Raw genomic sequence first — 21,901 nt, 5'->3', positions numbered from 1 at the left:
TCCCAGGTTCAAAGACACGAGGCCCTCACAGCCCCTCCACCTCCTCACTATCTCTACTTCCTTCTTATGCTTCCCTCTGTCCAAACACTGTTTCTTATTCACGCTTGGTCCCTATTCTTTCTGCCATGGCCCATCTCCTAATGAGTCACTCACAAAAACAGGCTTCTGGGTCAGAGGAAAGCAAAACCGTGGAAAAAGCACAAAAATCTCTCAGCTCCAGCACCTTTTTTTAATTGTTCCGACGCTGGTAATTTCAACACTAACTCTCTTTCCTTTCACACATGGTATCTCATTGAGATTCAGAGATCCTGCAGGGCTAGACAGCTGCCAAGAGCCCGTCAGCGAGGTTTCATTGACAGGGAGCACATCTTTAACAGACTCCGTAGTCTGACACATCTGCTTTCTAATATCAATCCCTCAGTCATTACTGTTGGTAACAGCTCCCTCTTAAGTGTTTGTGGCAGCTGCTCAACACAAAATCATACTTTCCTGACGATCTGAAAAATTGCAGCCAGCTGTCTCCAGTTGTTCAGATGTCTTAGAGCTGCTCTGTCTGTCCAAAAGACTCCCCCCACTCTATGGCCGGCCACCCCCTTTCCCTGCTGGAATCGGTCTCAAGCACGACACACGACCAGAGATGTCCCCATTCACTCAGCCCTCCCAGGCAAGAAGACTTGCCAGCCGAGCCGTGTGGAGCCTGACAGTGCAGTTCCACCCCTGCTTCTGAGCAAGTCACCTAATTTTACCAAGGACCTCCCTTCATCCTTACTCTCATTTAATGGAACTGCAAGCTGTGGGGGCAGGGACTGCTTCCCCTTACAGGTATTCCTGGATGTCATTGTAATGCAAATGAAAACAAACAATCCCGGTATTCACTACCTTGATAACATGAGCCAAATACTACTACTATAGAGGATCCAGACCACAACATTTTCATATCTGATCAGCAGTCAGAGAATTGCAAAAAAAAAAAAGAATCAGTTCAGCCAGAAGAGCAGATGTCCTGCTGCTCAAACTGCTACTTTAGAGTAGTTTATAACAATAATAAAACCTGGAGACAGCAACCACCAGTCAGTTACTTCCATCCAGAACACACTAACAAACGAGCTTACACAATGCAGTCGTACAAGGAGATTCAGCTTTAGGAAAGCAACAGTTTGGAATACTACAAAATCTATTGCATAAGGTACAATGGAAGATAGCATTCAAACTTACCAGAGGGAGGAGGCTGGGAAATTCTACGGGACACTACAATAATAGCTCAGTTCCTCTGAAAGAAAAGAACGAGTGCAATCAGTAGATGAGTAGCTCCAAGGGGGGTGCAACTCAAAGGCTGCAGGAAAAAAACCTACAGGAAAAGGTGGGAAAGCAGCTATTCAACAATAACTAAGGTCTGTCAAAGCTTGCAGACAAAAGAGGACAGAAATCACGAACACGTTTACAGGGTCTGTGCAGAGCCAAATAAAGATGCAAGACTAACTAGCACTGACTGAACTGTATCTAGGAAGATAACAGCACTTGTGTAGCACCAGCCAGCGTGAGTTCCTCAGGAGGTGCACTCCTGTCATTCAATCAGCCTGGAGCAAGACCCAGCGACAGTGGAGATGGGTGGGTGCAGTTCACAGAGCCTTTTGGGGGGGCTCCATTCAAGCACTAACATAACAACTTAGGCCCTAAGCGGTGACCTGGCTACAATCTCACCTTTTGCCCTGGGCCTCCTGCAATCCCTGAGCAATGCTGGCTATTCCCTGTGAATATCCCTACGCATCCAGGACACCGAAGTAATGCTGCCTAATCCTGTGGATAAAACCAGTTAAGGTACGTGTTACTTGCTAAAGGTGAAGCCAAAGCTCTTAACATATTGTCAACCGCACCAGGCAAGGAAGAAAAGAGAACTGAGATTTCCCTCTGGGTATTGGGCAAGGTAATATAGGCTGCATTGCGAGATTTTTCTCTCTGTCTCACCACTGAATAATACCGGTTTACAAAGGAACAAGCACTACTAGCCTCAGATCATATCCAACATAAACTTGGGCTCCAGCTGAATGCTTACCACACTGCCTAGCACAAAATTAAGCTTCGTTTGCTTGCTACGCTGAAACTGCCTGCGGCAACTGCTGTTCAAAAGGCACCTGACTTCCTGAGCAAAGCAAAACAACACTTAAATTATTGCAGTAGCTGAGCTCTGACTGAAACAGAGAGAGGATGTAGTGTCCAGCACAGTGATATAAATCAAAACAAGGAGAGATGAGAACTTCTATCCCTGCAGCCCTGGATAATTCGGTCAAACAGGATGTGATGAGATAAGGCTGTGTGTGGCCTTGCACACCACCCAATTAATTACATTTGTGATAAAGGAAACAGAACACAGAGCCTTGCTTGCCCTAAAGAGGGGAGGGAAAAAAATACCCAACCCAACAACAACAAAACTTAAAAGGCTGGTTCTGCTCCCGCTAGTCTAGGGGTGGCCAACTTGGGAATTGAGCCTGAGCCACAGGCAACTCGTGCACAGCTCCCACACACAGGCTACTTCACAAGGCCACCAGCCTTGGACTGACAAAGTGACTACTGCGTGATTTACATCTCAGCTGGGAGAGAAAAATGAGCCAGCAAGGGCAGCAGAGATTGACACTGACAGGTTGCCCTGGGACTGAGCCACACACTAGGCTGGCCACAGCCCTCAAAGGAACAGTGCAATTCCTGGGGAGTCACTGTTATTTCCCATGCGGGAGCTGCTCCCAGAGCTCCCATTCTCCTGACTTTCCAAGACACATGGCGTGTGTTTCACAGCTTCCCAAACAGATGAAGGTTGTGGCAGGGTGAAAATGGTTAGCCACCCTCGTGCTAGCAGCAGCAGTCGCCAGGAGTCATTCCCGACAGGCACGGAGCTGGTTAGAAAGCAGTGAACCACGGGGCTGTCGCAGAATCACCAGTAGTGTTAGCTAAACATGTTTAAATCACAATTGTCCCTTCAAGTATACACAAGTGTAGACACTGACTGATAAAAATTACTTGAGTCATAGCAAACCAAGCTAGAGACAGAAATAGATGATGCTTAGCATCTTTCCAAAGAGTATTATTCCCTTAATTATTAAAGGGTATGGAACCTTTAATAGCAACCTAAAAAAGTCTGTCTCCTAAACCCTCTGAAAGTCAGCTGTCCTGAAAATTTCACCATTAGACTCAAAAGCCCCCCATCTTGCCTATAGAAAAAATTATACCACAAAAACCTAAGCAAACCACCCAATGACAAAATCAGACTGGGGGCAAAATCCAGACAAGAATTTCAAGACAAGAAGAGGTGAACTTCAAAAATAATTTGTGATTGCAAGTAGCGTGACTTCAGAGGGGCTCATGTCTAACCCTGGAAGTCAGGCGTCTTTTCAGTCTCTCCTGACAAGTAACACGAAATTGAGAGACTCATTATGTCCATTTTATGATATCCAAATCAAATTCTTATTTCCTAATCCTGCTTCCTGTTCATGACATCTCTCAACCTCTTGTCTAGGACTCAAGGGTAGGTGTCCCAAAAAAACACTCAGAACTGTGACATACTTAGCTTCCGTGATATTAATGGCAGAATTTCACATGAACTCAGGCAGGAGACAGATATTTGCGAATCTCACCCAAAGCAGTGAAAATGTTTAGCTCCAAAACTATACCCAGTCTGCAAGAAAAGAAATAGCTGAACCTGGGCTAAGAGGCTTACAACAGAATAGACAGAAGCACTGACCACACAACCCACAGACACAGCCAGATTTCTGCATTTGCAGTGCTTGCTGGTGACCTGTGTTGCAGGCATGACCTGCCCAGCCAGGGCTAAGCCCTTTACTAAAGCCTCAAGACAAAAGCAAACCACAAACAGGCAGAACAGGTATATAAAATGGGACCTCAATTCAGTCATCCAATTAAGCATGTGCCTTGATTTTAGTAGTAGTTAGATGGCAGCTTAAAGGTGTTTGACACTTTCGATAAACCAACGCCTGAGTAAAGTGAAGAACAACCACGAAACATCTATGTCATACGAATGAACCCTACTCATGGCTACCAAAAAAAGCCACACCGTCTTGGAGTATTCAGAAGCCATTCCAGCTCAGTTTTGGAGTACATGCCCCACCTGGAACATGCAGTAGGTGAACATTCAATGCTTACAGCTAAGATGATCGCTTCTTGAGGGCTGGCACTGAGGAAAGTCCACCTGATTTGGTTTTCCGTAAAGGAGTTTGAAATTACCTAGCAGACAAACAGACACCAGCCATTTTAGCCAGATTCCAGTTCTCCTACCACTTTGATACAAGAGACAGTAGGGCCGTCTTCAACTCAGATTAGTGTAATTTTGAGGTCAGAACTCTTCCCTCTCAATTGTGGCATAAACACACTGTCATTTCTAAACTGCTAAACATATAGGGACTTCACAGAAAGCAAGTGAAAAATCATGAGAACCTGTAAGTACAACCACAACCAAATGGGAAACACTAAGCAAAAAAAGAGGGGAAAAAAAAAAAAAAGAAATGCCAAAAGCTGAAAAACACAGGTTAAACTTGCCCCCAGATACTACAGGAAAGCACGAACCTTCCGATTTATCTCTTTGCCCTTCCAGACCCTTCTCACCAGGAAGGTCAACAGGTTATATACCTTCTGCTGGATTAATCTACAGGAGAACAAGGGCAACTAGCCAAGCAAAACTAGACTCTTAAAGGGACACAGCCAGCCACAGACTTGTCTCGTTTTTAAAACCTGTTCTTACGAATAAAACCTGTGACCAAAAAAACAGTGGAAAGAGATGCTGCTTCGCTATTTTTCAGTTAGCTTACCGGGCGGATAGAAACAGTGATTTACATTGTTTTCCCCGCACAGTTATTTTCTTCCGTTTGCATTGATCCTTCACAAACAAACAGGGGTAGGGAAATAAATAGTATTTTATTTATTTATAGACAGATAAATAAAAGATCAATGAAAGTACTTAAAGAAAATCTTCTTATGCAAACCTCTCTCTTACACCTCCCTTTTTTTTTTTCTCCCCCTAAACTGACAAGATTTTCAAACCAAGAGAGCCTCTCAAAATCCTGCTAGTCTGGTATCAGTAAGCTTTATTTCAAGGACCTGCTATGGAGAAGTACAATCAGGTAAGATGAACATAAGACACGTCAGCAAATCCTCCTTTCCATTTCAGTATCCACCTGCTCAGTGCTCACTTGACTTTTCCTCCTTCAGTTAAAGCAGTCCTGGTAACAAGACGTTAGACTTTGTCTGGACATCTGTCATTAAATGGCTACCATACTGGTTGAAGGGGTGCACTTTGAGGACTATGCTAATTTATTTTCTCTTTGGCAATAGCAAAGCAGATGCTTCAAAGGCTTATTTCCAGGCTCTAAAAGCCACTGGCACTCACATCCTAGAAGTACGGCAAAGTAAAACACCTACCCTTTGGCAATCATATTCTAACAAAGGTAAGAACAAGGTAATTATAAACATACAACGGAACAGAAAAACAGAGCCAGTGACTCAGCCAGTGGCACCAGGAACTGGAAAACCTGCCCCTCCCTAGCAGGAAGACGTCTAATTCATATGGTGTTAAAACACAAAGGGGAGTGACTGCATCATCTCCAGAAAAAGGAGGACCCAAGGGGCAGGAACAACAACAACAACAAAAAAAAAAAAACACCACCCAAAAAGCGAAGAACCCAAAACACCACCTCCAAACTGTTTCTAATAATCTAGTCTCAGATCTTGCAACCAGCTCCACGCAGGCAAATTCCTGACAAGGCTCTACAAAGGAACATGTTGGGCATTTATTTAGCATGGTGGTGGACATAATGCAGAAGTTGGAGAGAGAGAGAGAGGAGCATACACTACTGTAAATCTTGATAAACTTGATTGCTCTTCAAAGGAGGGCAGAATTGCCATGAAGTTAGGGAATGAAAAGAATATAGTGCATGACGTAATAGGTTTAGATTTAGAATAGCATTTGCGACTCTCCAAGGAAATCATAGCTGAAAAATTACTTCAAATTGGCTTTGGTGAGTACCGGTCATATTATTAGAAAATTAACTAACGGCTTCAAAACTAAGCGGAACCAACAGGTACAGGGGGCATTTACGGGGTTGCTGCAGGGATCTTTGCCTGTCGGGATTTCTTTGACATCTTAATTAGAGATCTAAGGCCGAATAAAGGGAATGATAAGGAAATCTGAAGGTGATACAGAATGAAGTCGACAAACACCAGTGGATGGAAACAACTCAAAGGCATTCAGACAGCTCAAAAACAAACAAGAGAAGCAGCAGGGACAGATAAGACTATGTGGAAAAAGTAATGCAAAGAAATTGCACAAACAACAAAGGTGGGGGGGGTGGGAGGGGGAGATAAATCAAGGAAAAAGCCCTGCCAGAAGCAGGAGCTAAAGACATGCAAGAGTGAGTATGCTGAACAAATAAGAGAGTTGTCTGCAAAGCAAATACTTCTAGAAAATGTAACTTTTGTCTGCTCACGCTCAGGTATCACTTCAGGCAACAGAGACACAAATCACCTCCAACACGTGGAATATTAGATCTCGTTCTGCATAAGGAACACAGACAAATTGAAGAAAGTGAAGAGAAGAGTATAAAAACCAATCATTACGCTTAGAATAATAGACGTTGAAAAATATTAAAAGTTTCATCTTATTAGGAGATTGTAAGAACTTAGAAGGTGCAAATGCAGAGAGAGAATAAGCAATCATTTCACAGAAATACACACCAAGGCAAAAACTGTTGCAGTAGAGTAAGAAATTTTTTCTGACATCAGGCAGTGAAAAAGTTGCACAAGAAAATCCCTGGAAAATCCACTGCATAGCATTTACACAAAAAACCCAAATAAAACAACAAATGAACAAAAGAACAAATCTGAGCTATAGGGAAAGTATAACAGATCTTTAAAACAATGAATATTTGCTTTCTTAAGATACAGTTGTGGACAGATAAGACAGAAAATCATTTCACTATCACAGGAGCGACTGTAGACATGGTCCAAGGAACTACTTAAGGTGGGAAAAGATGGCAACGTTGCTAAGAAAGTATCCCTTCTTCCCCCACTGCCCACCTCAGAGTAATTGCACGTCCTTCTGCAGACACACCAGCATTTATGTGACCGTATGATTAACTGGACTGGAGAACAGATGTGGCTGAAAACTAACTTGCTAGAAGAGGGTGTTACTTTTCGTCTGGATCAGCCCCCTGGGCCGGGTCAGTAAACAGCAGTGCCAATACCCACACCAGCAACAAAGAAAAGAGGTGCGACAAGTACAGAAATGGACAGCTTGAGGTCCTGTCTACAGCAGCGCCAGCCTAAAGTCTTCATGGACCTGCTGCTTGAGTTATGTTGTGACAGAACCAAGAGCTGAAAGATACAATTAGAAAAAGTCACATTTTTCCCAAGGAATGAAAGTTGTGAATGAGTATAATATCACTCCGAAGAAATATGCAAGCAGCATCTATTGTAAACTGTACTTTTCAGCAACCTTCTCAAAACTCTACTTACTGTATTCAAGCTCTGTGAAACAAATATCTGAGTACGAAAACCAACAGCAACTGTGATTTTATTTTAAACCACAAGAAAGATCCAGTGACATGGAGCCCTTCTCTTCAGCACTTGGCAGTACTACTTTCATACCATTGTACCACAGATGTTCTGTAATACATTAACATTAAAACGCTTACCACAGTAATAAGCTAAAATACTTTAATGCCATCAGTAAAAAAAAAAAATCCAAAAGACGTAGGAGGAACCAAGAGAATGGAGAAATTCCTAACAACCATTCACATACACACTAATTGCGCCAGAGATCACCTCTGAGAGGAAACAAAGAATGAGCTGATACTCCAGTTTAGAGATGACAGACTTTGTTGCATGCTCAAGTTTGAGGGAACCATCCAGACCGGGGATTTAGGAAAATTCCGTAATGTGACTGAACCCAACTCCCTAAAGAGAACCAGAGAGTTCCTCAGCATCCAACAGCCCTAATAAAGAAGCCCCTCTGTATTCATTACAGCACAATCCAGCCTCTTCTCTGGCATGAGAAACAGCTATCAAGACCAAAAGGCTTTAACCGCACAGGTGACGGCACGGCAGCTTCAACCCTGCCCTAGCACTTGTCATGTACCCAGTCTGCTTTCCCTCTAGTTCTGTTCCTCTCGCTCCTCCCTGTTACTCTATGCCCTGTCCCACTGCCCACTGCCTTCTGCAGGTGAAGAAACAATAAAACCTCTTATATCTACAGACGGATGGACAGACAGATGAATGAATGCTCCACTCACTTCGCACACAGACAGCGCGATCAAGTCTAGGGGAAGCCGATGTGTTCTGAGTAATAGGAAACAAGAAAAAAAATAATCACCTTCCCTTTGCAGAGGATTCGCAGAACTCAAGGTTAGAAAGTAACATGAGTGTAACTTCAGGTTAAACAAAAGCAAAAAAAAAAAATTGGTAGATTGGTTGTGGTTGGGGTTTGGTCTATCTGGGGTTTTTTTGGGTTTGATTTTTTGGGTTTGGTTGTTTTGTTTTGTTTTTTTTACTTATATATGACCATTCACTACAAAGTACTTTACAGAAGTTCTTAAAATACGCTGGATTACACTCCTTCCCCCTTCTACAAAAAAAAGCCCTATCTTCAGCATCCCATGCAAGGAACCATTTAAACGGAATTATCTGCATAAGATAAAAGATTACTTGGCAACGTGTTTTGTTTGGGTTTGCCTTTTTTTTTTTTTTTTTTAACTTTAAATCCTTTCCAGGGGCATGCCACCAAAACTCAACTCTAACTTCAGACTAACTGATCTGGGAAAACAATATTGCCTCATCTTTTGGAAAATGCCCTGTAACAACCCTCATGCCTTCTCACGGATGGGTTTGCTTATGATTTTTTTGTTTTGTTGTTTTCCCCCCAAATCATCTTTCGTAATTTACATTAAAGTTTATTACAGAAAGTACTGATCCTTCTCTCCACCCTCCCTCAAGAACATCTCTACAAACGCTACAGAAACCTATATTTTTCCGTTAAAAGTGCTAGCAGTTTTCCGCCTATGCGACAAGCGACTGAGTTCCCGAAGTACCGGCGCCGGCAGCCCCTTCCCGATGGGAGAAGCCGCCGGAACCTCCATTGAGGATGTTCCCATCGCTTCCTTTGTACGCTTGTGCCTCCTCTGTCGCACACGAGAGGCTCCAAACCCTCCCTCGCACCCCCTCTGCTGCGGGCACCCGCACCCCTTCCTTCACCCCGCGCGAAAGCCATCGCGAAATAGCCTGTCCCGACCTGAGCGAGGCAGGAGCGGCCGTTGTTCCGCAGGGGCAGCGGGGACCGGCTTCAAATCCTCCTTCTGCTCCAGGACGTTCTGCCAAAAGAGCGGATAAGGGCTGTTACTGCGCGCCTGCCCCTCGCTCCCGCCCGATCCCCACCCCGACCCCGCAGGGAGCGCGGCGGGAGCGGGCGGGACAGCTTCTCGCTCAGCGTCGCCGCTGCCGAGTCGGAGAGAAAGAAAAGTTGCCGGGGAGCCGCGGCTGCCCTCGGGGCGGCTCCGGGGTGGGCCCTCGGGGCTCCCCCTTCCTCAGGTCCCGCAGCATCGGGGACGGAGCGAACAATGCTGGGCCGGGAGCTCCTGCCGGGCGGAGAGCGGAGCGGGGCGGGGGGGGGGGGGGGGGGGGGTCAGCCCGGGGCGGCGGGAGCGGAGGCACAAAGCGCACAAACTCACCTGAGGAGCGCGAAGCGGCCGGCGGGGCGGCGAGGAGGGGGCGGCGGCAGCCGCGGCCGGGCAGGAGTTCGGGAGGAAAAGGGAGGGTTTTTATTTCCCCTGGAGTTTGAAAGGAGGAAGTGAGGAATGCGAGGAATGAGAGTTGGTATGAAACGAACGCGGCCGAGGGAGGGGACTGCCGGCTAACGCAGGGGCTGGGACGGGGCTGGGGAGGGGACTGGCGCGGGGGGAGGCGAGAGAAAGGCTGAGGCTGAGGTGGAGTTGGGAACAAAACCCGGCGGGGCCGGGCGCTCCCCGGCCGGGGGCCGTGTGTGACCGGGGCGGAGGGAAGGCGGGCAATGGCCGGAAGAGGGGGCCCGCACGGGGGGGAGCGGAGGAAGGAAACTCCGGGCGGCCGGGGGGGAGCGGGGGAAGGGGGCGGCGGCGGCGCGAACGGCCGGGACGCCGCCGCCTCTAGGAATCGGCGAGGGCGGGCGCGGCGCCCGGGCGGGGAGAAGTTGGGAGTCCGCGGCCGGGACGGGCCGGCCTCAGCCGGGGGAAGAGCCCTGGAAACGGCGTCGCTTGCCTGGTGCTTTCCCGGGGACGGGACTCCGGCGCTGCCGGGATTCGGCGGCGGCCGCCCAGCAGCCGCCCGCTCCGAGCGCCGGGTGAGGGGGCTCCGCTCCCACGGAAGCCGTCCCCCCCCCGGCCTGGCACAGGGGCACGGCTCCCCGGGGTAGCCCCTTCGAGCCGGGCGCAGCCCGCTGACAACACCTCTTCGAAGCCCCTTAGGGATGTGTGATGTGATTTCCACCCAGCGTAGCTGAGCCACTGCAAAACTAACCGACCCCAACGCTGCAGAAGCGGTCGTAACAGTTTAATTGTCCCAGGAGCATCCCAGAAAGTAAACTACTCACTTAACAGCAAAGGGATGTCCTCTGTGGCTTTCCTCAATCGCTCTGCAGGTAATGGACCTTAAACCGGCTGCCCTTTTTCTGTGGAGGCTCCACACATCCCTTCTACCCCTCCGCCTTCAATTCCCCGTCCTCATCTGCAAAGCACATTCCACGACCCATCACTACATTGACAACGCACTGTGGCTCCAAGCACGCTCTGGCACAAAACTGGAGCAACCACCAAAGTAGGCAGTCCCAGCTTGGTAGCAGTCCTTTATTCTCCCACGCCTGTCAGACTTGCCTTGTGGCAGGTTGGTTCGAACTAGGTTTGATCGCTGGTCTGGTTCACTATGAAGCCGCTCTTTTCCTGTCCATTCAGCTTCAGCTCTCAGCTAACCTTCCCTGTATTGCATCTGTTCCCAAACCACAACTCTCTTTCGTGGCCTGTTGCGCACACAGCAATTGAGAAGAGGGCCACTGGGCTGTTTTCCTGGATGCCTGTTTTACCATGTCTCTCCACACTTTGCAGACACCATCTCTCTCTTCTTTATAGCAACAAATACAGAGTGTGTCTTCTCTGTTAAGTCCTAAAGGTCTTTCATGGTCATTTACTACTGTCTCTTTTTCAATAGTCACCTCTGGTCAGTCTTCCACTGTGCTCCTGTTTAATTTTCATTTGCGTTCTTTCTCCTTTGCTCTTGTTACATTTGGAAATCAATCAATCATCATTAACACCCTAGAAAGCAGGACCGTAATCAAAACCAAGCCCAGGGAATTCAGCCATATCTATTTGGAGCACTGTAACTGTGAGTGCTTTTCCGTGACCGTGTACCTTTCAATTATTTGAATTAATTTAATAAATTTAATCATTCAATTATTTAATTGAAATGAAAATCATTTAATTATTTGCACAACACCTCCCCCGCAACTTCAAAATCCCTTTTGCCTATCATGAGACCTAGAGAAGACTCGCTTAGGCTGTCATGCTAAAATGCAGAGTATCATACTGATCAGCATTGCAACACTTTTTCTTAATAGTTCCTTGCTTGTCTGCCTCTGTTGTCTTTTGTCTAAAACGCGTTTAGAAAATTTTGATGGAGAATTGATCATTTTGTGCCATGCAGCACTAGGGGTCCAGACCCAAGTTATACCAGGCAAATAAGTAATAACGCTAACTTGAAAAAAGAAGCATGTTGGTACAAAGCTTTAAGTGCATGCATACTAGAGTTTTAGCCACTTTACCTGCAGAAACCACTTAAAGTATTGAAATTTATCTCTTTTCCAAGGTGTATATGTACACTAGGAAAAAAATGACCAGCGCGGGAATGTCAACGAGCTGCACTAGCAAATGCTAACACGAGACTGAGAGCTGCACTAGGATTGGAAAGCCACATCCCCAAAACAACAGCAGTAGTAAAAGAGCAAGTTTAGTAATGTAACTACATACTATTAGCAGCTCTGGGCAGTGCAGCTACATCAGCAAAATAAACTTTTTCCTGTCTCCAGCAGGTGACTTTGTCACAGATGCCTGGTGTGCACATAACTACCTGTGGCAGAGTTATGCCACAGTTGTCTTTGTTTAAAACTTCAATACGTTGAAGAAATGGATTAAGAAAAAGCTCAGCTTTTGGTAAGAAACCAAAACTAAAAAAAGTTTGTAACTCTTTCAGTTGCAGAGAAAAGACTGAAAACAGGACCTAAATGTGTCCTAAGGGCTCAGAAACCAGTTGGCAAAACCAATCACCTTCAAAAACTTAGTCTTGGGATTTGGAAGGCCAACTCCACTTCTGCACTTTTTTTTTTTTTTAATTTTTTTTTTTAAGTTTGGCAGTCCTGAAGATAACTGATACACATAATCCTTTTTAATACGCTTGCAATTCTTTTTCTTTGTAAGGCAATGGCAATGCAGCAATCATTTCATTTTATGAATACTTAAGAAAAAAGTTTTCTGATACAAGTGTAGGAATTGAGAGTATATACAATATAAATGCAGTGAAGTTACAAAAATCAGTTAAATTACTGGGGGAGGGGGTTGCTATATAAAGCCCTGTAATGGTCTCATTTAGCCACTGCTTCTACTAAGCCATATTTAAAAATATGTCATTCAATGCAAAACAAATGTATGTTAAAGGTAGCTCACTTCTCATCACATCTGTTCACCTTGAATTCTAAGCCAGGTGTCATGATTATGTGACTAATGTATTGTCTTGCTCCCATTTCCCTGCAGAATCAACATAGCTCAAAGAGAAAGAATTGAAACCTGTTCCTTCCTGTGAATCACCACGCAAATTGTTTGTAGGACTCCAGTCAATTACAGTTGGAAATCCACTCAAGAGAACAGAGGGGTTTTGGTGGCGCTTTTGTTCGTGGTTTTGTTGTTTTTTTTTTCTTCTTCTTTACTGATAGTAACATGTAAGCAAACTATTCTGCTTAGAACAGAAAGCAGAGGGAGTTGGGCAAGATGATCAGATTTAATTCCCCAACCCTATCTGTAGTCTATCTGAACGATTTTGATATGCAGCTTATAAAATAATTTTTCACAGTAAAATAGTATTACTTTCCCTTTAATAAATAAGGGGTTCGATTCAATTAAGCATTAAAAAAAATCAATCCTTTGTTTTCTTCATAATTTTAAGCTGTTTTGCTGCAGACAGTGCAATGGTTTGCCTTGTTTGGAAATGTTAATTTAATCAAAGTAAATGATCACCAATTCACGGAATTACAGAATTTTTCAGAGTTGTAAGGGACCTCTAGAGATCATCTAGTCCAACTCCCCTGCTGAAGCAGGATTGCCTAGAGCACATCACTCAGGACTGCATCCAGGCAGGTCTTGAAAGTCTCCAGAGAAGGGGACTCCACAACCTCCCTGGGCAGCCTGTTCCAGTGCTCTGTCACCCTCACTGTAAAGAAGTTTTTCCGTGTATTTGAACGGAACTTCCTATGTTCCAGCTTGTGCCCGTTACCCCTCGTCCTGTTACTGGGAACCACTGAAAAGAGTCTGTCTCCATCCTCCTTAAACCCACCCTTTAGACACTTGTAAACATCAATAAGGTCTCCCCTCAGCCTTTTCTTCTCCAGGCTAAAGAGTCCCAGCTCTCTCAGCCTTTCCTCATAAGGGAGATGTTCCAGTCCCATAATCATCTTTGTTGCCCTATGCTGGACTCTCTCCAGTAGTTCCCTGTCCCTCTTGAACTGGGGAGCCCAAAACTGGACGCAGTATTCCAGTTGTGGCCCCACCAGTGCAGAGTAGAGGGGGAGAATGACCTCCCTCGACCTACTGGCCACAGTCTTCCCTATGCAGCCCAGAATTCCATTGGCCTTCTTGGCAACAAGGGCACATTGTTGGCTCATGGATAATTTACTGTCTACCAAGACCCCCAGATCCTTTTCTTCACAACTGCTTTCCAGCAGGTCCACCCCTAACCTATACTGGTGCCTGACATTCTTCCTCCCCAGGTGCAGGACCCTACACTTGTCCTTGTTGAACCTCATTAGGTTCTTCTCTGCCCAGCTCTCCAGCCTGTCTAGGTCACGCTGGATGGCAGCACGGCCCTCTGGGGTGTCAGCCACCCCACCCAGTTTGGTATCATCAGCGAACTTGATGAGGATACACTCTGTCCCCTCATCCAGGTCGTTGATGAATGCGTTAAACAATACTGGTTCAAGTATTGACCCCTGGGGGACACCACTGGTTACAGGCCTCCAAGTCGACCCTGCTCCATTAATCACAACCCTCTGAGCCCTGTCACACAGCCAGCTCTCAATCCACCTCACTGTCCCCTTGTCTAGTCCACACTTCCTCAGTTTCCTAAGGAGGATGTTATGAGAGACAGTGTCAAAAGCCTTGCTGAAGTCAAGGTAGATGACATCTGCTGCTCTGCCCTCATATAGCCAACCAGTTATAACATCATAAAAGGCTATGAGATTGGTCAAGCGTGATTTACCCTTGGTAAATCCATGTCGACCACTTCCATTAACTTCCTGCTCTTGAACGTGCTTGGATATGACATCCAGAACAAGTCGCTCCATTACCTTCTCAGGGACGGAGGTGAGACTAACTGGTCTGTAGTTCCCTGAGTCCTCCTTCCTGCCCTTTTTGAAGACTGGAGTCATATTGGCCTTCTCCAGTCCTCAGGCACCTCGCTTGTTCTCTATGACCTTTCAAAGATGATGGAGTGGTCAAGCAATAACATCTGCCAGCTCTCTCAGCACTCGTAGGTGCATCTCATCAGGGCCCATGGACTTATGGATGTCCAGTTTGGCCAAGTGGTCTCTAACCTGATCTTCCTCTACTGGGGAAAACTCCTCCTCTCTCCAGACCTTCCCCCTTGCCTCCAGGGCCTGGGATTCGTGAGGGACAGCTTTAACAGTGAAGACTGAAGCAAAGAAGGCATTCAGTAGCTCTGCCTTCTCTCTGTCTTCCACCACTAGGGTGCCCATCTCATTCGTTAGTGGGCCTACGTTTTCTCTAGTCTTCCTTTTTCTATTGATATACTGAAAGAACCTCTTTTTGTTATCTTTAACCGTGGTGGCCAAGACGAGTTCTGCTTGAGCTTTGGCCCTTCTAGTTTTCGTCCTGCATCCTCTAGATTCCATCCTCTAGAATACATTCAACCATTTATGTATTCTTTAAATTAAATGTTAAATTACTTGAGTAGTTTACAGTTATAGTAGCCTTTACCTTAATGCATTTTGGTGAAGTTAAGTTTGCTTCTGGACTTTTCTCCCATTTTGGGACCAAAGAAGTGACCTCCAGTTTCCAGCAGGGAAAGAATAATTCCACATAGAACATATTAAGGGATGGAATGAGAAGACAAGAACTCTATATAGACTCTACAGTTCAAGAGATACAGGAGTAACAGTGGGTACAGGGTCTCTGCCTTCTTTCATGGCAGGACTTTCAATTCTTACTTCACAGTTGTAGCAGTCTGTTTCCCTGTTAGTAAGGAAGCCCTTACACCAGCGTTGCTTTTCTACTCGTCTTCCTAACAATATGCTGGGCCAAATCCCTTGGCCCTAAGATACCTTAAGCACCTTTCTTATTTCTAGGTTTCAGCTGTAGTAGTTCCAAACTGCAATCATGTACAACAGTTGACACTGTGGCAGAGAAGACGAGATTCCTGACTCTGTCAAAGAAGGAATCGGTCCATAGTGCAGTTTCACAAGACTTTGCACAAACTCTTAGCTCTTTGCCTGTAAATCACAAGGAAGGCTTTGCCTGCCTTCTGTACCAGGGACAGGAAACATAATACAATGTCAACTGAGAGATTTACAGAGCTGTTAATACCATCAAATAGAGGAGCACACTAAGTAAAGTGTAATATAGTTATTATGCCAACAGTAACAAAACCCCCTGTCCTAGTGCTACCAAATTAAGCTACAAAAACAATGATAGTGGGACTGAGCCCTAAAAGAGCAATAAATTATTCACTGTCTTTTATGCCTGTGAACCAAGAAGCTTATAGCAGCCTAGGAGCTGTTTTAGTCTGCTAGGCCTGCCTTTAGGATTCATATTTAACAGTTTAATATGCGTCCTTCTTGGTTTAAAGATATCTTTGGGATTTCAAGAATGTTACATTTGCATATATGCAACTGACATTACTGTACTAAGAACAAATGCCCAGTAGTATTTCCTGCTCAGTTTTCTCTACCAACTAACCCTAATCTGACTCAGATGGGAATAGTGGAAAAAAAGACATGATAAGCAGCCAGCATGAAGAATAAGGCCTGCACATTGAGAGCTGTGTCAGTTTCTGATTATCAGAACCACCATATCTCCTCATACTGAGGTTCATATATCTCCTAGTGGAAACAGGAAAAAAATAGCCACTTCAACATGGTTTTCCGCTTAGCCTTGTATTATTTCAGTTGTCGATTCAGAAATATATGGTATTGTACTTCAACAGGAGAATGGGTTCAGATGGACAGTAGGAAAACACATAAGGAACCATCTCAAAAGCCCTAATTGGATGCTGAGAAGAATATTAAAAACAAGGGACAGAGACGTGCAACTAGCTTGAAGAGAGAATCAAATGGGAACCAAGAACTATACAGGAAAACCTGCTGATGGGGAAAAAAAAGTATTAGAGAGACTAACCTTACATTTATCCCCAGACTTAGAAAAGTGTATGAAAAAAACACCACAAAGGAAGAGAACTGAGAATTAAAAAGGAAAAGGGGCACTAAAAAGAGAAATGAGATAAAAGATGACGGGAAGAAAACTGCAGTAGTATCTAGTATAGGAGGAACAAAGAACACCAAAAAGTGACACCAAAATCCTACAAAAAAACTTCATTTAGAATTAAGCATTTTTTTCAATATATAAATCAGTTTATTTTCATTTAGATATAAAAGTTATAAATACAACTCATGTAAAACAGTGTCTGATAAAAGAGCACTTAATCAGTTCATCTGTCTGCATAATTTGAATGAGACCCAGAGGCCCTGACCCTGCTTGGATCATTTGATATCAATAAACGGATGGAAGAGCCACTGCTGACCAGCCTAACTGAAAGAGTGAGTAAAGGGATGCTACCATGGCCTTCCGAGCACAGAGAAAATAATCTTGAATTGGAAATTAGCAGTCTACCTTCAGGTCACCCCAAAGTAACATAAGGCAGTTTCTTTCATACAGTCCTAGTCAGAAAAATAATCAGACAGGTAACAAACTAACTTTAGTTTTTCTGGATGGGTAGAAGGAATGCAGAGCCATCAGCCAAGAACTCCAAAGAGCACAACCGGAAAACACTGCCAGGTCTTGTCCCCAGACTGATGAGCCAGAAGTACATGAAGGCACAAGCGAGATCCATGATTCAAATTCTCTTCGCCGACTGTTCTGCTGATGAGATCATCTCAAAACAATGGCTCACCAGCTAATGCAGAATGAGCATCTGAGAGATACACGAGCTGGAGTTCTCAGTATCAATTCATAATTTACAGTTAAATATAGAGTTTAAACATGATTACGATATTCTTTCTTTTGCTGGTAGTATCAGAAAACGTCTTCACAAAGTTTCATTATTTTGACAGAGCAAGTGACATCTACCCCTCCAAAGACTACAGAGGCCAAAAGCAAAAAATCTGGCTCTTTGCAGCTTGAAACAGAGACAATATTTAAAGCTGGAGAACACCTATTCTTGTCTCAATAGAGGGATAGAGTTTTCCAGGTTCATCATGAATATGCATGACAGTCATGAAACAGGCAAGATAGTAACCATTCTCTGCTTTAGTACGCTGCAGTTGTGAGGCTTACGTGTCACAGTGTGCAGAAATTCACCCTGATGAATCAAGGCCATATGGATCAAGGAGGAGTCCATGCTGTGACCTACAGTCTCTATATTGTACATCCATCATTGAAAATGGAACATTGGAAAGACACATTGCAAAGGCCCATAATACATTTATTAATTTTTTTAAACTTACTGATGCCTTCAAAAACACCTGTAGTCTCCTTTTGAGGTAACTCCTCCTTATAGTCAGGTTAAAATTATTTATATAAAATTTACTTTAATATGTCATGACTTGAGATAATCTCACATTAAAAAAAAATGAGATCAGTCACTAACTTATTCCTAAAAATGTAGGAAATTTTAACAAAAAATGGACAAATTCAATCAGTAAGAACACTGCTTTTCAGGAATAGTATTGTATACTGTTACAATACTACCTTCTGCTAAATTCAGTCAGATTCTATCATCTATTCAGTCCCATTTTTCACATGGTTAAAACTAACAGAAACAGCAATGGATATAATATCACCAACTAAAAAGGGAGCATTTGAGATTTGATTGTTCTTTATTTGGTAAAAAGACTGTCAAGGGATATCGAGCAATCAGAATAATGAAAGGGAACTGGACTATCAGCCTTAACAGAGAATCATCCCACAGAGTAAGAGAAAAGCGTTTTATTAGAGCCAACGTCTCATTCCACTTCTGTATTTTTTGAACATTACCTATGGTTGCACAGAGCCATAACCCGAATCCTTCTGTGTCTGACTGTTGTAACAGACAGCAAAATGGAACACAGGGTAAAAGAGAATACATGCCAATAATTGTCCTCCTTTTTTCTGAATTCATCTGATCGGGAACTCAAGAGTTCCCGATCAGATCAGTAGCATCATCTCCAGGGGCACTGTGGAAGTTCCAAGGTGTATGAACCACTAAACCATTATTTTTCTAATCCTAGCTGCAAGGGGTTCCAATCGGGTTAAATTCCTTAGCTTGCTCTCATGCAGCATCTGTTACAAGGATTCTGAAGGCAGAATCAACACCGACGACAAAAACATCACCCATATTCCTTGTTCTTCCACAATGCATGCAGAGACTGCTCAGTCTTGGGACGGTCTCCTAAGATAGTCTACTGCCAGCTACCATAATGCTCTGAGGCCTGGTATTTGCTCTCTAATAAGCCTGCAGAAGTCTGTCCTCCAGTTCCCTTCCATCCCCAATGTGCTTTTCATTACTCCACCTGGAACTCTTACAACAAGATGCAGGGATGGGAGTGAGTTCCATGTTTCAAGTCTGTTGTCTCTCATTCACAGGCCAATTTACTATCAAAGCTGGAGAGTCCAATAGCAAAGGCCTGAAGAGCACAGAGAGGATAATTATAGTCCAGAGTGAACACATCTTCTGCTACACGACCAAACTGCATCACAATGTAGTCAGCTGGGGAGAAAAGAAAGATTCAGAGACGAACAAATTCACAGTGAAGCAAAGAAAAAAAAAAAACAAACCAAAAAGCAACCACAAAGGAAAAGCCACACACGTCTGGCAGTCCCAAATATGTGTGGTTGGTGTATCCACCCTTTCTCACCAGAGTGGCCTTGAAGTCTGTTCTCTAGAGTGACTGTGTTATTCTAGAGGTTACCTTTCTTCTCAGAACCAAAGCTCAAACCACTCTTTTGCTGTGCTGAAGGTGCCATAATAATCCTTTTCTTTCCCTTCAGGAAGCTTGCGTTTGCCCCTTCTTTTGCTGCAGCCTTTGCAGCCACCCCAGAAAAAGAGAGGCCTTATATAGTTTTCTTTACAGCAGAGAAGTCCCCAGTAATCCTGAGCTGAATTCCTCCACCCAGCCTCCCTTCTCCAGAAAAGTGTCCTATTCCTCCCAAATCTCATGAAATAAACCGTGTTCTCCCTGTTCAAATAAGCCCCACACACTCTCCACCAGACTCTTACGGTCATTATCATGGACAATCTGGAAGTTCTTCACTGAGGCCTGAGTGACTCGCCCATGGAAGTTCAAAACATAGGATTGAGTATCATCATTCCAGACTGGAGCCTTGTTGTGCAACTCAATGAGGTTCTCTAAATTTTTGTTTTGCCATTTTGACAGCAGACTCTCGTGTTCCTGTTCAGAAGAAAGAAACATGTTTATCAGATTTGGAATTTTGCTTTGAGTACTGCTTCTCATGTGTGTGCACTCTGTCACTTGAAGGTCATTCCCTGTTTAATGAAACACAACAGACACTTAAGCTCAGTCCTACTGAAAATTTCCTGCAAGAACCAGGAAGACACTTTCATGCATTCCCAGCCCGAGCATTCCTTTCCACTCAATAAGCTATCACTATATTTCCACCCAAACAAGAAAAACAAGTGAGAGAGAAGGAAGCATGTGTACAGGAAAGGCCGCAATTCACGGGCCACAGATGACTGCCATCCTGCTGGCAGGAATCCTTTCTGGGTCTCATAAGCTTTCTCTGATCCTGTTGGATCCAACTTCCACTTCTAACATTCTAAACTTTCTAAACAAAATAAAATAATCTACAATTAACTGCACAGTGCCAGGCCCTAGGGTGCTTCAGTAGAAAGCCCAAAGGCTGCAGCAGGCTGTAAGTATGCTGTAAGTAGGTTAAATATCCTATTGGGTCTAATAAGTGATGCACAATATGAAAAACTGAGGGAAATAAAAACAAAATGATACAAAAAGGAGCTAAATCAGCACATTACATTTGACAGATGGAATGGATTACAAGAAGCTGCAAATAGTAGTCAGGGAAACATGACACATGACTTAATTTTAAAAGTTCTGCAACAAATAAAATCCAAACTGAAATAAGATATGCCAAAACTCCCAAGAAAAAGAATCCAAACTGGAGTTATTTAATGGGAAAAAATTATCAGCAAACAACCTACTGTGGAGGTCTGACTGATACAGCTATAGTAAAAGGTTTAGTATTGTATACATATATGACAGTGGATTTTTGAGAATAACCTAAATAAAACTTACTGTTCAGTTTAAACTAGTTACTTTATACATTTATTTTTATCTTTATTTACTTTTTAAAAGGTCCAAAAAGAACTTTGAGAATTCGCGCCAACGAAGTGCATTTAGATGCATTTTTTCATCCTTTAAAGTGGGGGCAGCATTGCTTAATTGGAGGCATCACAGAGAAGGAAGACAAAAACAGAGTCAAACCCCTACCCTGAAAGCTTTGCCAACTTTTCAGAACAGCTTTGTGTTTCAGCCTTGTCCACTGTCAGTACGCTCGCCTGCTAGAAAAACAGTTGGGAAAATAGGGGACAAAAATAAAGGCAAGGCCATGGAACCATTACTGTACTGACGGGGCAGACGGCAACACCAATTGAAAGATGATGAATAAATTACCACCTCCAGATACCATTTTCCTGCCCATTCACAAAATTAAACCTCTTTTCCAGGCTCTTATGACTCTGAGTTTCCACTCTTGAAGATTTTTTTCTCTCACCTCAACAAATACACTCTTGTCCTGCTCATATCTACTCAAAACATGGCTGCAAATACCATTTTCTAGCTTAAAACACTGACCGTGTCTTTTAGCTGGCACTTGTCCTTTCTGCCTTTTGGTCTTCTATCACACCAAACATAAAACCCACAGGGACTGGGTTCCCACAGGGAACTGAACAATTTTTATCATACACCTTAATATATCTTTAGATTCAGTTCTGTAAGCTTTTAGCTATAACATTGCCCATATGTATGAGAAATCCTCACTAAATAGTCACCAGAAAACTCCATTATTCTCGTCATCCCACTTTCTCCTTAAAGAATCTTCCTTTTCTGTGATTCCTACAAAGAGATTGACAACATTCTAATCAAAAATGTATTTAGTCTCTTGCTACTACACCAGAATACCACCTTTTCTGTTTATTATCTATCTGTTGTAATTCATATACTGGCGAAGAATCTAAGCTCCTGGGAGAAGCAAGTTTGTTCTGTGTTCACCCAACTCTCAGCATAACAGAATCCCACCCATGAGTAGTGGTTGTAGGTGCAACAGCAAGAGAATACACTAGCCACTGCAATAGCTAAGCAAATAATATTTAAGCT

General features: G+C 43.9%; 2 protein-coding genes across 15 annotated transcripts in view; both read right to left on the bottom strand.

Annotated features, from left to right (window-relative positions):
• The window catches only part of TEAD4 (TEA domain transcription factor 4), a 60,092-nt gene extending 50,136 nt beyond the window's left edge, over positions 1 to 9,956 (bottom strand). For 2 of the 14 annotated variants that reach the window (XM_054209588.1, XM_054209476.1), the window contains exons 1-5: positions 9,723 to 9,956; positions 9,287 to 9,365; positions 7,078 to 7,374; positions 6,489 to 6,555; positions 1,216 to 1,270 (exon numbers count right to left, since the gene is read on the bottom strand). The gene's annotated coding sequence lies outside the window, so the exon portion shown is untranslated. Of the gene's footprint in view, positions 1 to 1,215; positions 1,271 to 1,352; positions 2,234 to 4,152; positions 4,234 to 6,488; positions 6,556 to 7,077; positions 7,375 to 8,291; positions 8,338 to 9,286; positions 9,366 to 9,722 lie in introns of those variants that run through there. The other 12 variants (XM_054209495.1, XM_054209486.1, XM_054209520.1 and 9 more) reach the window with 12 other exon arrangements.
• Positions 9,957 to 16,942: 6,986 nt separating this feature from the next.
• Positions 16,943 to 21,901, bottom strand: part of TULP3 (TUB like protein 3) — a 38,212-nt gene continuing 33,253 nt past the window's right edge. The window contains exons 10-11 of the mRNA XM_054182648.1: positions 19,771 to 19,942; positions 16,943 to 19,260 (exon numbers count right to left, since the gene is read on the bottom strand). Of these exons, the coding sequence (XP_054038623.1) occupies positions 19,127 to 19,260; positions 19,771 to 19,942 (306 nt within the window). The 3' untranslated portion in view covers positions 16,943 to 19,126. The remainder of the gene's footprint in view (positions 19,261 to 19,770; positions 19,943 to 21,901) is intronic.

The sequence above is a fragment of the Rissa tridactyla genome, chromosome 1 (genome assembly GCF_028500815.1).
Source record: "Rissa tridactyla isolate bRisTri1 chromosome 1, bRisTri1.patW.cur.20221130, whole genome shotgun sequence".
Lineage (NCBI taxonomy): Eukaryota > Metazoa > Chordata > Aves > Charadriiformes > Laridae > Rissa > Rissa tridactyla.
Note: the sequence above shows the minus strand (reverse complement) of the source record. Positions and strands in the feature narration are given on the sequence as shown.